Genomic DNA, 13,060 nt, shown 5'->3' with positions numbered 1-13,060 from the left:
AAAAAAAAAAAAAAAAAAAAAAAAAAAGGCATGAGAGCACCATGCCAGGCTGGCAGGAGCCAGGGATGTGGGGTCGTGTTGGCTAAGCCATGGTGCTCAGCTTGTCTGCTGGCTCCTGAAGGCCAGCACTGTGTATGGCAGCCCACTGTGCTCCCCTGCCACAGTAGGTTGACCTTTGCAGTGACCCCTAAGGTGATCCCAGCGTAAAGGAGAGGACCACTCTAGAACAGACCATTTTCCACAGTCTTTCAAGACTGGGTCAGCCTGGAGCTTATCCGGCTGACAAAACAAGATCTTGAAAACAAGGTCCTATTCTGTCTCCGAAGACAGTTCCTCTGCTTTGCCTTCTCCATTAATTTGATTGGTCCACAGCATTGCAAGTTCCTTGCTGGGTCCTGGGCATCCCTGGGTGGCACAGGCCCAGCCCTGCACTGACCAGGAAGTTGTATGCATTTGAACTCCAACCCAGACGTGTGGTGGTGGCCCAGCCTAGCACCACGGATGAGCCCTGGTTCTGCACAGAGTGATAGAGCAAGTTCCCAGGTCATTGTGGCTGCCTGCTAGAGACCAGAGGGAGGACATTGCAGGTGGTAGGAATGGTGTATGCCAAGGCCAGACTGTCCCTGCTCTGACCTGTAGGGTGAAGGACAGAGAGTGACAGCTGAGCCATGGAGACACATAACCAGCATCATGCTCTGTGCCTGGGAGACAAGGAGAGGAGGTCACACACAGAAGGGGTGGAGCAATGGACAGATAAGGGTCTTTAGCCTCCCCTCCCCCACCCTCTCCACTAGGCCTCTTCTGCTTTCCAGCAGGGTCCTGGCAATTACCACCTTCTCCTGCCATCACCATTTAGGAAATGCTGGTGATTAGTGATTGTTATCGTGGTAATTAAAATTCCCTGGGAACAGCTTGGCTAATATCCATCAGTGTCTGCAGTCACTTTGGCCGTGAGCTGAAATTGTAATGAAAACCTCGAAGCAGAGGACAAAGCAATGGTACCAGGGAGCATTAAATGCCACCAGACACCCCGCACAAGTGCCATGGTGGCTGTATGGGTCTTTTCTCATTAAGTGGCATTTTCAAGGCTGGCTGCTTTGCTGGCCTTATCACAGCAAACCACACATGGGGAGCAGAGTGTGGTTCTGCAGAATTGCTCAGCTTCTCCAGAAAATGCATGTTTTCCAGTCTGTAGCCTGACCTGAAGAGGCAGTTAGTTCTCACGAAGGGCTTTTCCTGCCCCCATTCTTGGGGCGGAGACCAGGTGTTGATGCCAGGCAGCGGGGGATGAGTCTGCGCAGGCAGCAGTCATATGACTAAGGGCCTGTTGCACATATTACAGTGTGGAATGGGCAGTGAGGTGAGACAGGTCAGGGATGTGCACAGGAACAGGGAACTGGGCCCATGTAGGATCCTCACTCCTCCTGCGCTGGGCCTGCTCACCTGTGTGGAAGGTATTTTCCTAAAATACTGAAAGCCTGTTGTAGGCACATCTGCCCAGGTGCTCCTCCTGCACCAAGTGATAACACCTGTGAACTCTGGTTGACTGAGGACCTGCCACACTTTGCATTGGCCCAAGACCCTAACCATTCTGGGTGGCCAGAATAAGCTATTGACTATCTGAAATAGGAGAGGATGAGACCAGATCCCTGCTACAGTGGACCCCTGGGATTGACTGATCCATTGGTGAGCTGTGAGCCCCTGCTGGGCACAAATACTGGAGTTGATGAGGGTTTTTAGATTTTGGAGGGCTGCATATTCCAAAAGAAGATTGATGACCAATAATTTCATGCAATTCAACGTGTCACTTTGAACTCTGTGCTTATTTTCTGTCTTCTAAAACTACTGGTTACTATGCTTTTAAGTGAAGGAAGAGTGGAGTGGGTGTCTGTCCTGTGCCAGGGGAGGAGGAGACAGAAGGAGCTGGGGCACACAGGGTGGGCATGAGGCTTGCTGTCCACCAGCACACCCTGCTAGGCTCTTCCTCTGCATCTCTCTTCTAATGTAAAATAGTGGGGTCCATTTGAGTAATCATAATTTGAGCAAAACCCCCAGGCCACTTATCCAGGATGACAACAGACTTTATGGATTGGGATGAACTCTGGCACATTACCCATGGCTGCCAGTGTCGTCATTTCTGCAGCACGTATAGAGCATGTGCCATGTGTCAGGCATGTGCTAGGAGTTTGCAGGTGGAGTGGTAAAAAAAAAAAAAAACAACAGCATGGACTCTTCCTCCTAGAGATACAGCCTAGTCAGGCAGACAATGCAAGAGGAAAGGAACAGCAGAAAGGTTGATGCAATTCAGTGTCCCTGGTGGATGGACGGGACTTACACAGTAGGATTGTTTTCTGTCTCAGAAAGGAAGGCACATGCTACAGCATAGATGAACCTTGAAGCACTTAATGCATGCAAGCTAGACTAGGCAAACTCATAGAAACACAAAAGCAGAAGTGTGCTTTCTGAGGACTAAAAGAATGGGCTCGCTTAACGAGTAGTTTTTGTTCGCAAGATGGAAAAAATTCTAGAGATTGGTCACACAATAATGTGAATGTACTTAACACTACTGAACTTTACACTTTAAAATAGGAGCTAGGCATGGTGGCATCTGCCTGTTATCCCAGCATTCTGGGAGGCTGAGGCAGGAAGATTGCAAGTTTGAACCCAACCTGGTCAACTTAATAAGACCCTGTCTCATATTAATGAAAAAAGGGAATGGGGATATAGCTCAGTACACAGGCCCAGAGTTTAATCCTCAGTACCGCATGGGGGGGGGCATATATGGTTAAGACAGCCAGTTTTGTTATATATATATTTAGCTGAGGTTTCTTTGTTTTTGTTTTTGGTGCAGAGAACTAAGCCTAGGGCTTCCACCTTGCTAGGCAAGCATTCTAACACTGAGCTACATCCCAGCCCGAATTTTAAAAGAATAAAAAATTTTAAGTGCTTCTTCCAAACCAACCATGCATGTTGGTGAGCCTGGTGCATGGTCCTACACTACAGAGGAAGAGCACAGGAGGCCTGAGAGGAGGACCGTGGAGCCTGGCCATGCCCTCAGCCTCTGTCTCCCATCCCCAAGGACAGCTCCGCGGTCGCTGGTAGCACCCAACTCTGGCGACCTGGGGACCTCACAAATGCCTCTCTTCTAAGTACTGACCCACAGAACTACTCCTGAGTGTAATACAAGGCCCCAGCCCTGAGGACACCTGTGCCATACTGGAGATGTGACATTTGTTCCTAGAGGACAGTCTGCTTCGTCACCTAAATGTATATACATCCCTTGACCTGACTTTGCAGACTCTTACCTAAGGCAGTAACCAACTACTGTCTGATGATGTCCTTGCCTGTGCAGAGATGCTGGCTGCAACACAGCTCGTGAAGGAAAAATTGGAAGTACTTTTATTGTCTGTCATGGGGCCTGCTTTAATTATGTTTAGTAAATCCCAACCATGGAGCCATTAAAAAATGATGATGGAGACCATTACTTATTAATACAGAGCAATTGCTATCGCAGGTAGTGGAGGCAGGGGAAACAGGTTGGAGCAACTTTATCTTATTTTACAAACAATAAAACACATTGTGCACATGCCCAGAAAAGGGTTGCAGCGCTAGGCAGGGCTCCCTGTGTAACTGCAATGTAACACACAGCCTGTAGTTTCATCATTTTTCTTTGTTATTATTGCCCTAGTTTTGTACTGTGTATGCATATTTCTTAGGAAAAAAGACAAAGCCATTTCCCAGGTGGGGTCGGAGAAGCAGAGTGGCATTGTCCTAAGCCTACGCATGCTCCCTTTGCAGCGGTGCTCAATGCTGGCTTCAGGTGATCCCTTGCCCAGCCATATTGCAGGACAGAGCCCTGGCGCACAGGGGCTGGGCAGGCAGAGCTGCGTGGAAGTTCCTCAGGCCCTTGCCTGGGGGCGGGGTGGGGAGTGAGCCTCCTGCCAACCCTAAACTGGGATCAGACACCTACTCTCAGGAGCCCTGTGGAAGCCTCTTGGCTGGTTTTTTCCCTTGGTTCACCTTCCTTTGTCCCCTCTAGGTGTCCAATCTGTAAGACATTTGGCATGGCGGTCTTTCCTGAAGCCACCAGGGTGGCCTGGAGGCCAACAGGGTGCTAGCTTTAGGCAAGTTGTTGAACTTGTTACAGCCTCCATTTTCCCATCTGGAAAGTAGGGATAATACCAACCTTTCCTCAAAGAACTGTCACCACTCAGTGCTTCTGAGAAGCAGAGAGGAGACTTTTCATCTTCGTACTTTGTGGAGTTTCCACTGTGTGCTTGCATGTGAAAGGCGATTGAGTCAGAGTCACGGGCCCGAGAGCTGCCTTGGTGTTGGGAGGTGGGGAGAGGCCCTGGGCCGTGACCTGCGAGGCTGCATTCCGCTGTTCCTCTGCCTGCAGGCTGCCGTGCCCTGAGCCTCTTTCTTTCCTCCGAGGCAGGGCTTCCACTGTGGCATTTCTGTGCATGAGCCGCAGCCATGCCCTGAAACCTCTAGATGACATGAGCCAAAATAGACCAAGTGTCGGCTGTTGGGTGTCTCTGACAAGGAAAGTGACTAAGCCATTGCATTACTGTCTCAGTTCATTTTCCATCAAAGCAAGTACCTGAGAGAAGTCATCAATAAAGGGCAGGATTTTACTCAGCTCACAGGCAGTGAACCTCTAGGAGCGTGGCGCCGACACCAGCAAGAGCCTTCTTACTATACAGTAAGGAGGCCAAAGGTGTTACATGCTCACCCAGTCTCCCTCCTCTTCTAAAGCCACTAGTGCCACCACTGGGCCCCACGCTTATGGTCTCCAAATCCCAATAACATATGAATCAGGGACTAAGTTTCAACATGAGTTTTGGTGCCGGTGCCAGTTCAAATAAATAAAGGCAGTTGTAGGAGGCCTTCCAGGGGACTCATGTAGCATTCATCCACCAGTCTGTGCTGTTTGAGAACTGTGCAGAACCAGACCCATCTGCACACGGTTGCTGGAAGGGAGCAGGGATTGATCTGTGCCAAAGGCATGGTCTGGACTTGGTAACCCCAAGCCTGGCACTCTGGAGCCTAGAGGTGATCACTGTGTACTTGGGGAAACAGATGCGTGTCATTCAGTTAGTGCTGAATTTTTACAGACTTACTAGTAGGATTGAACCTCTTCAGCAGAGACTAAAAAGACTGAAAAACTAGTCAGACAGATTTCAAGTAGGGGCATGGAATGTACTGCACACAGGAGCAAGTTAAAGGCTCTGAGAAGTTCTGCATTCACATCTTGCTTTGACCTTATCAGGAATCGATATGTCTCTCTCTCTGTCTCTCTCATGTAGCCTGGCTCTTCTTAACATCCTACAGTGTGACCGCAAAGACATTTGGAAAATGAAAGTACTGCGTTAGAGGGAATCAGGCTGACTCTGGTCTTCTGCTTGTAGATGCTTCCTTTCAAGTAGAGGATTTGGCCCCTTGGTGATAAAGCGGTCCTGTTCGTCCAATGGGAGAACAGTAACTGTAGTGGTCAGAAGCATCGTCTGTGCATGACACATTCTGGACAGATTTCACTCATTTGTGGGTCCGACCAGGACCAGGCAGGCTGACGCGTGCAAATCACACAGCTGAAAGTGACAGACCCAGGGTTCCAAGTGTGAAGCCTGCTCAGAGCTGCCAAGGCCTGCTGTTCTCTGGCAGGGTGACCTCAGTCCTTCCCACGCTCACAGCCCACCTTCCTCGAGGCCCTGAATGTATTTCCTTCATGGGGAAAGAGATTACCGAGCACTCGGTGTTTTCTGAAGTAGGCATTAAGAGTTTAGGAGCCTTATCTTGGCTGTTGCTCTGAATTCTAATCTGAGGCTCTCTGAGCTTTAGGTTTTTTCTGTGCCTGCTGCAGAAGCCACCAAAGCAGTGTCCAAATACAGTGATGCAGCCCAGCCTGCGGTTCCTTAAGCCTCTTGCCACTCGGCCAAAGCCTTGAGGGGAAGGAGAGATGGGGGAGAAAGGCAGGTGGCATTTATCACTCACTCATTTCCTAGGTGCTGGGTGCCGTGCTGAGTACTCTCCAAGAGCACTCAGCAGCCCTCTTTTTTATATTATTATTATGCAGTTAAATAACAAAATAATAGGGAAAAGGAGCTATTAGGGAGTTAACACCTCTCTTCTACTCTCCTCTCCTTCCTTCCTCCCTTCCCCTCCCCACAGCCCTCTTGAGCTTGTTATCACACTTTACCAATGAAGAAACACAGGCTCAGAGAGGTTAAGTAACTTACCCAAAAGTCTCAGAGCCACTATGTGGAGAAGCAGCAGGGGTGGAGCCCAAGTGACCCTGCCAAGGCTAATGGGGGTACAGAGGGGCCCCTGAGTCTAAGAGTCTGCACCCCCCCAGACTCAGGGCGTGGGGATGGATACAGTGAGGACATGCAGCCTCTCACAGGCACAGCTGCCAGAGACTCCACAGAGCCTCGCACTCTTGGGCTTCCAGGCACCAGAGGGCCCCTGCAGGGCCTGGGATACCGGGAGGGATGGTGCACATGGCCATGTCCAGGGCTCCGTGACTCGGGACAGAGGGTAGGAGCAGTTTCTACGTGCATTTATTTCCCCCCAGGCATGCTTCCTCTCTGAGATCCCCTCTGTAAGGGAAGAATGGGAGAAGGCGAGGTCATCCTTCACATACTCATGATGGGGATTTAGTTCATGTTTCACTGCCAAGTGGCCCTGATGTGAACTGACTGTCCCATCAGGAGGCTTGTACTGCTTCTCAGGGGGTCTTTGATTACACTAATGCAAACGAAGGTGATAATTTAGTTAATGAACAGATGTTATATATTACAGTTCTTTCTTTTCATATTACAGTTCTTTAAGGAAAACATTAAGATAGTATTACAAAAAACTGTAATGCAAGCCAGGTGTGGTGGTGCATGCCTATAATCCCAGCACTTGGGAAGTTGAGGCAGGAGGATCACTGTGAGTTTGAGACCAGCCTGGATTACATACTGAGTTCAAGGCCAGCCTGACTGCATAATAAGACCCTGTTTCAAAAAAAAAATTTTTTTTGAAAGAAAGAAAATTTAAAGAAATTCACGAATGTAAATAAATTTATTTTAATGAAATAAATTTGTTGATTATTATAATTGTTTCTCTTTTTTGTTACCAGGGATCCAACTCAGAACCTTGCGCTTGCCAGGAAAGCACTTATGCCTCTGAGCTACATCCCTAGCCCCTATAATAAATTTTAATTGCTATAAATAGTATTAATTAATATTTATATTTGGGCAGTAATTCTAATTAAAGCAACTAACTAGATTTGGTCTATTTATGGACCTTTTTTAAGTTAGTAAAAAGACTGATAAAAGTGGTTAGACCTCCAGGTAGAGGATAACCCCGGCCCTTCAGCCAGGCAGGACAGAAGCGGAATTCGCCTTCACAGGCCTGTTGTTCTCTGCGCCTCCCATTCCTGCTGGAAGAACAGGCTGGCAACAGCAGGGAGCTCTGGGCTTGGGCTGCTCTGTCCTGCATTTGCTCTCAGCACACGTCTCTTCCCTCCCCAGGTCTGGAAGAGGTCAGGGGCCTGGTTCTACAAAGGGCTGCCAAAGTATATCTTGCCCCCGAAGAGCCCGGGCTGGGAAGATGACCCCCGCTTCCAGCCTTTCTCTGTGGAGCCAGCAAACCCAGAACCCAGAAGCACTGAGACCAGCCGGGTCTACACGTGGGCTCGAGGGAGAGGTAAGACCTGTGGTCCCCACACCAGGATGGCCCCGAAAATGGCTTATCTCACATGGACTTGAGCCAGGCCCCACCCCCTGGGCATACATCACACTTTACCCCTCCCCTTGCCCTGCACTAGGGCCTGCTCCTGAGCACAGAGCAGCTTGCCTTCTGGCCTAGTGGCTACTCGCTTTATACAGAGATGTGGGGAGAAGGTCCCTTGGGGCAGTGTCCCAAAGAAGCACTAATTTGGGAGCAGGCCCACCATAAGCAGCATTATCATAGCTCTTTGAAGGCGCAGATTGTCAACATAGGAGTTTTGTGAGGTACATGCAAAGATGTTCAAAAACTCCTTAGAAGCAGTTGCCTGCTCTCTTTTCTTGGGGCCACCTCCCCAGATAGTCCTTCATCCAGTTGAGCCCCTCACTCCTCTGGTTCTGGTCTCACTTAGGACTTTCAGACACAGAATCCTCGGCACTTCAGGGCAGAGGGTACCAGACCCAGGATGGCAAGGGCCTTTCCCAGACAGGCCTCTGCTGCCTCTTCCCTGTGCTAATCTTGTGTCTTAGGAGGGCAGGACTCCTGGCTGCCCTGTCCTAATGAGTGGGCTGATGTGGTGTCCAGTGTCCGTGGGATCTGTAGTGGCTACACAGAGGTGGGTATGCTGCTTGTGATGGTGCTCAGTGCTGCAGAGCGCCCTCCAGAGCTCCCAGGATGCATCCTTACTTGATCTCATGGCAGCCTCAAGAGGTAGGTGAGGTGGAATCTGACAGATCCATTGTACAGATGAGGAGCCTGAGGCCCAGGGAACAGGAGGGCGGTTTGTGACACAGGGCTCTGGGTCTGAGGGTCCTGAGACCAGAACCAGAGGGGTGATGGGCTCAACCTGATGAAGGCCTATCTGGGGGAGGTGGCCCCAAGGTAAAAGACCAGGCAACTGCTTCTAAGGAACTTTTGAATATCTTTGTAGGACAACCTGATATCCGGCTGTCTTTATATCATTTGCATTAATCTTTTTTAGTATAAGAAATTGCATGCTTATAACAAAAAATGTAGAGATTGTCAAACAGGACCCTCTAGAAGGCAAAACTTTGTAGTCAACCCTTCTAGACAAAATTGCTGTCACTGTCTTTCCTTCAGGTATCTTTTTCTTCTGCCTCACTTGGCCCTCATTACAGCAGTCTTGCCTCCTGGTTCTGCCTGCCAGCCCTGGGGAAGTGGCTATCTTCCATCCTGTCCCTTTTCCACCCACAGAGCTGGGACTTTCTCCTGCCCAAGTCCTATCAGGGAAGATCCCTTTCCCTAAGATTGAGGGAGGAGGTGTGGCCACAGAAACACGAGCTTGGGGACACCAGTGGGTTCAGTGTTGCTGTGATCAGGTTGAGAGGAGAGGCCCTGAGGGCCTTGTGAGCAGTGTGATCTAAGCACCCCCTTTGGGGGGCCATCGCTGCCCCATCTGCTCCACATCAGCACACGTGCACACGGTCACACACAGATACACACAGACACACACACACATGCGTTCACTTGCAACCCATACACAGGCCCTGGCTAGGAGCAGCGCCCTGCCTCCTCTCCAGCCACAAAAACACAGATGGTCTTTTAATTACATGGTTGAGAAGGCCGTGGCCCCACGCATTCCCACTCTGTTCATTAACTGAGCCTGCACTATGGAGGCTCCTATGTGTGACCTTGTTCACCACAGGAGGTGCTGGGTCATAGACACACCCACTGCATGCCACCCAGCCTGTGATGCCCCAGGATACCTGATGTGCTCAGCCCATGAGCAGCAGGACTGGCAGGGCTGGTAGCTGAGAGGACATCTGTACCTACAGTGAGAGGGAAGCCCTGGGAAGAGGGTGCCATGGGGGGGGGTGGAAAGACTGAACCTGGGGGGGGGTAGAAAAGAGCAGTTGGCAGCGGTGGGAGGGGGCCCTGAGGGGCGGGGCCTGAGGTGGTAGAGGCAGAGGAGGTGGAGCAGGAGGGGGTGAGGGGAGACAGGAGGACAGCAGAGGACAGCTGTCATCCCAAGAAGCACCAGTTTCAGGTTGGCAAGCAATGCGACCCTTTTGAGTTGCTTCCAGGCCTGTTCCTAGGTTAGGGTTAGGGTCAAGTTGAGGCATCACTGGGCCTGTCCAGTTGGGGTGCCTTTTGGTGACTTCCCAGACCTGAGAGTGGCTTCCCTTTCTCCAACCCCAGCAGGCCTCAGTGCTCCAGCTTTGACCCCGCCCTGCCAGTGTGACATTCAGCCTGCAATGAGGGGCAGCTCCCGCCATCAGGGAAATGCCTCGTGGCCCATGGTTTCTTAGCACCCAGACCTGTGTGCTCCAGAAGCCATAGGAGGAGGCCGCAGAGGGCTTTCCATTGGGTCCTGCAGATCCTTGGAGACTTACACTTGCTCCAGGCGTCTGGGAGCCTTGGGGCCAGCATCCTCCTCTGGCCTCCAACTGCATCTAATAGAGCTAATCCCCGTCCCCAGCTCGCTCGCTGGCTCTCAGACTATCTCTGCCCTCTTCCCCTTCCTCCATCTCTCGGGGGCTCAGGCATCTACAGCTCCCAAGTCCTCCCTACATCCGGGCCCCACCCATTTTGTTGGAAGAGGAAGGATGATCAATAGATAAAAGCCATGAACTTTTCTATCTGCAGAGCAATCGAATGACCATATTGACGTTTCTGAAGTGTGTTCTTTTTCTTCCTCCTTTCAGTTTTGTTAATTTTTAATTATACAGAAACACAAATAATTTTACAGTGTTTGAAAAATAATCTCACTGGGCAAGGTAGTGTGTAATCCCAACATTTGGCTGAAGCAAGATCACTGTGAATTTGAGGTCACCTAGGGCCACATAGTGAGTTCAAGACCAGCCTGAACTGCATAGTGAGACCCTGTCTTTATACGTATAATCCTGGGCCTGAAGCTTTTCTCTCTATGGAATAGGTTTCCACCTGTGGAACTGTATGTTTTAAATTCCAATAGCCATTGCCATACTGTATTTCAAAACAATGTTCTAGTCATCCACACTCACCCCAGTGTGACTACTCATTTTCCTGTATCTCATTTTCCACCCTTGCGATGTGTGGATTTTAAAGTTTATAACTGTGACCAAGATGCAGGATGAAAAATAGTACCATGTTTCATTGTTTTAATTGCATGTTCTGACTTCTAGACTGGACATGTAGAGGTAGAGCACTTACCTAGCATCTGTGAAGCCCTGGGTTTAACCCCTAGCACCGGAAAAAATGTTTATTATTTATTAATTACTTAGATTTCCTCTTTAAAAGGTTGTCTGTTCAAATCCACTGCTCCTTTCTTAAGTTGCTTGGTTTATCTTTATTTGTAGGTGCTTCCTATGTCACAGATATTAAATGGTATGAAGTGGTTTTTCCTCCTCTTTTAGCTTTATACTAAGGCTTGACCGTAGTCTTTGTTATGGTATCATCTGTGTGTGTGTGAAATATGTCCTTTTTTGCTTTGTAGTTTTTAGATTTCTTGTCTTGCTTTGAAATGTCTTTTCCTACTCTGAGATTTCAAAAACAATCTGCTAAATAAAAGGCTCAAATAATATGAGGAAATTATGCGTACATGATAAAATTATCGACAGAAAATAGCAAAAACAATCTGGGCATGGGGGCACATATCTATAATCGCAGCTCTTGAGAGGCTGAGACAGGAGGATGGTCTTGAGTTCAAGATCAGCCTAAGCTACACAGCGAGACTTTGTCTTACAAAAGAAGAAAATTAACTAAAAAGCACTCAATTCATGTTCAAAATATGAGCCAGTACTGCATCATCACTGGCATTCAGTAGTATTTTGTAGCCCCCCCCCCACCTTGTTTGATGCTAGGGATAGAACCCAGGGCCTTGCACATGACAGAAACATGCTCTATCACTGGTGTGTACTGCCAGTGCTTAAACAATATAATTTTATGTTTTGTTTAGTTTTGCAATACTGGGAGTTAAACCCAGGGCCTTCACCTTCTACTCTTTAATTATTTGTGGGTTTTTTTTGTTTTTTTGTTTTTTTTTTTGAGTCAGTGTCTCACTAAGTTGCCCAGACTGGACTCAAACTTGCAATCTCATGTAGCCTCAGCCTCCCATGTGTAGGGATTACAGGCATTTGCCAGCACACATGGCTTATAACCTTTAATAGTGTAATAGCCCAAGGAAAAAAAGTCATCTGTTAATATTAGAAAAGAAGAAAAGTCATTTTCTTATTTGCAGACGATGTAATTATTATATACCAAGAAAACTATACTAAAACAACACATTAGGATTAATAAGAAAAATTGGACCTTGACAGGATATAAGATAAACTTAGAGAAAAATCAGTAGCTCTAATCTGTACTGCTTACCCAAAAGTAGGAATGGGAGAGCCCATTTGGAATTGTAAAACTAAAAATTATTAAATACGTAGAAACAGCTTTTTAGACAAGGTCTTATTGTGTTGCTCAGGCAGGTCTCCACCTCCTAAACTCAGTGGATGCTCCTGTGTCAGCCTCCCAAGTACTGGGATTATAGGAATATAACATTAGACCCAGCTTTAGAAACAATATTTAAAAGAAACTTATAGGACCAACATAAAGAAAATTATAGTCTTGCTGAAGTAGTCTCTGTGGGCTGCTGTTACAAAATCCCAGAGACTGAGTGGCTTAAACAATAAAAATTTATTTCCTGACAGTACTAGAGGCTAGAAGGCCAAGATCAAGGTGGCAGCAAGGTTGCTGTCTGGTGAGAGCTTTCCTGAAAATCAGGCCCCACCTTGTAACCTGCTGTAGTCTTAGTTCCTTCCAGAGAAATCCTGTCTCTGAATACAAATTCAAACATTCATTCCACAACACTTTTCAGAGGACCAAAATGAAGCCCTAAACAGAGAGATAGATAAAGAGAATCCCTATTTTTTTTTAATAGCTTTTTTTTTTGTGTGTGTGTGTGTGTGTGTGTGGAACCAGGGATTGAACTCAGACCCTTGCGCTTGCCAGGGAAGCACTTAATCCACTGATCCATCTCCCTGGCCCAGATAAATGTAAAGGGGTATTATAATTCCTGTCAAGTTGGACTTATTAAGGAAAAAACAGTTGATTTTTCAAACTTCATAAAAATACAGATGTTCTGGGGCTGGTGAGATGGCTCAGTGGTCTAAAGCACCTCCTTAGAACAAGCTAAGCTAAGCAAAAGCAGAGACCGACTGCGGTTCAATCCCCAGCACCACATGCCAGCCAGACCCGCCCCCTGGTGGGCTGAACTGGCCACACACACACTAAATAAATAAATAAAGTTATAAAAAAAATACTTAATGGGAGAGGTGGGCATGGTGGCTCACACCTGTAATCGTAGCACTCAGGAGGCTGAGGCAGGAGGATCACAATGAGTTTGAGGCCAGCCAGGCTA

The 13,060-nt window shown here is 48.1% G+C and overlaps 1 protein-coding gene across 1 annotated transcript in view; it reads left to right on the top strand.

Annotated features, from left to right (window-relative positions):
- Rph3al (rabphilin 3A like (without C2 domains)) overlaps positions 1-13,060 on the top strand; it is a 98,600-nt gene that overhangs the window by 67,810 nt on the left and 17,730 nt on the right. The window contains 1 exon segment of the mRNA XM_004635476.2: positions 7,518-7,692. Within this exon segment, the coding sequence (XP_004635533.2) occupies positions 7,518-7,692 (175 nt within the window).

This window comes from Octodon degus, unplaced genomic scaffold (assembly GCF_000260255.1).
Source record: "Octodon degus isolate 3935 unplaced genomic scaffold, OctDeg1.0 scaffold00072, whole genome shotgun sequence".
Taxonomy (NCBI): Eukaryota; Metazoa; Chordata; class Mammalia; order Rodentia; family Octodontidae; genus Octodon; species Octodon degus.
Note: the sequence above shows the minus strand (reverse complement) of the source record. Positions and strands in the feature narration are given on the sequence as shown.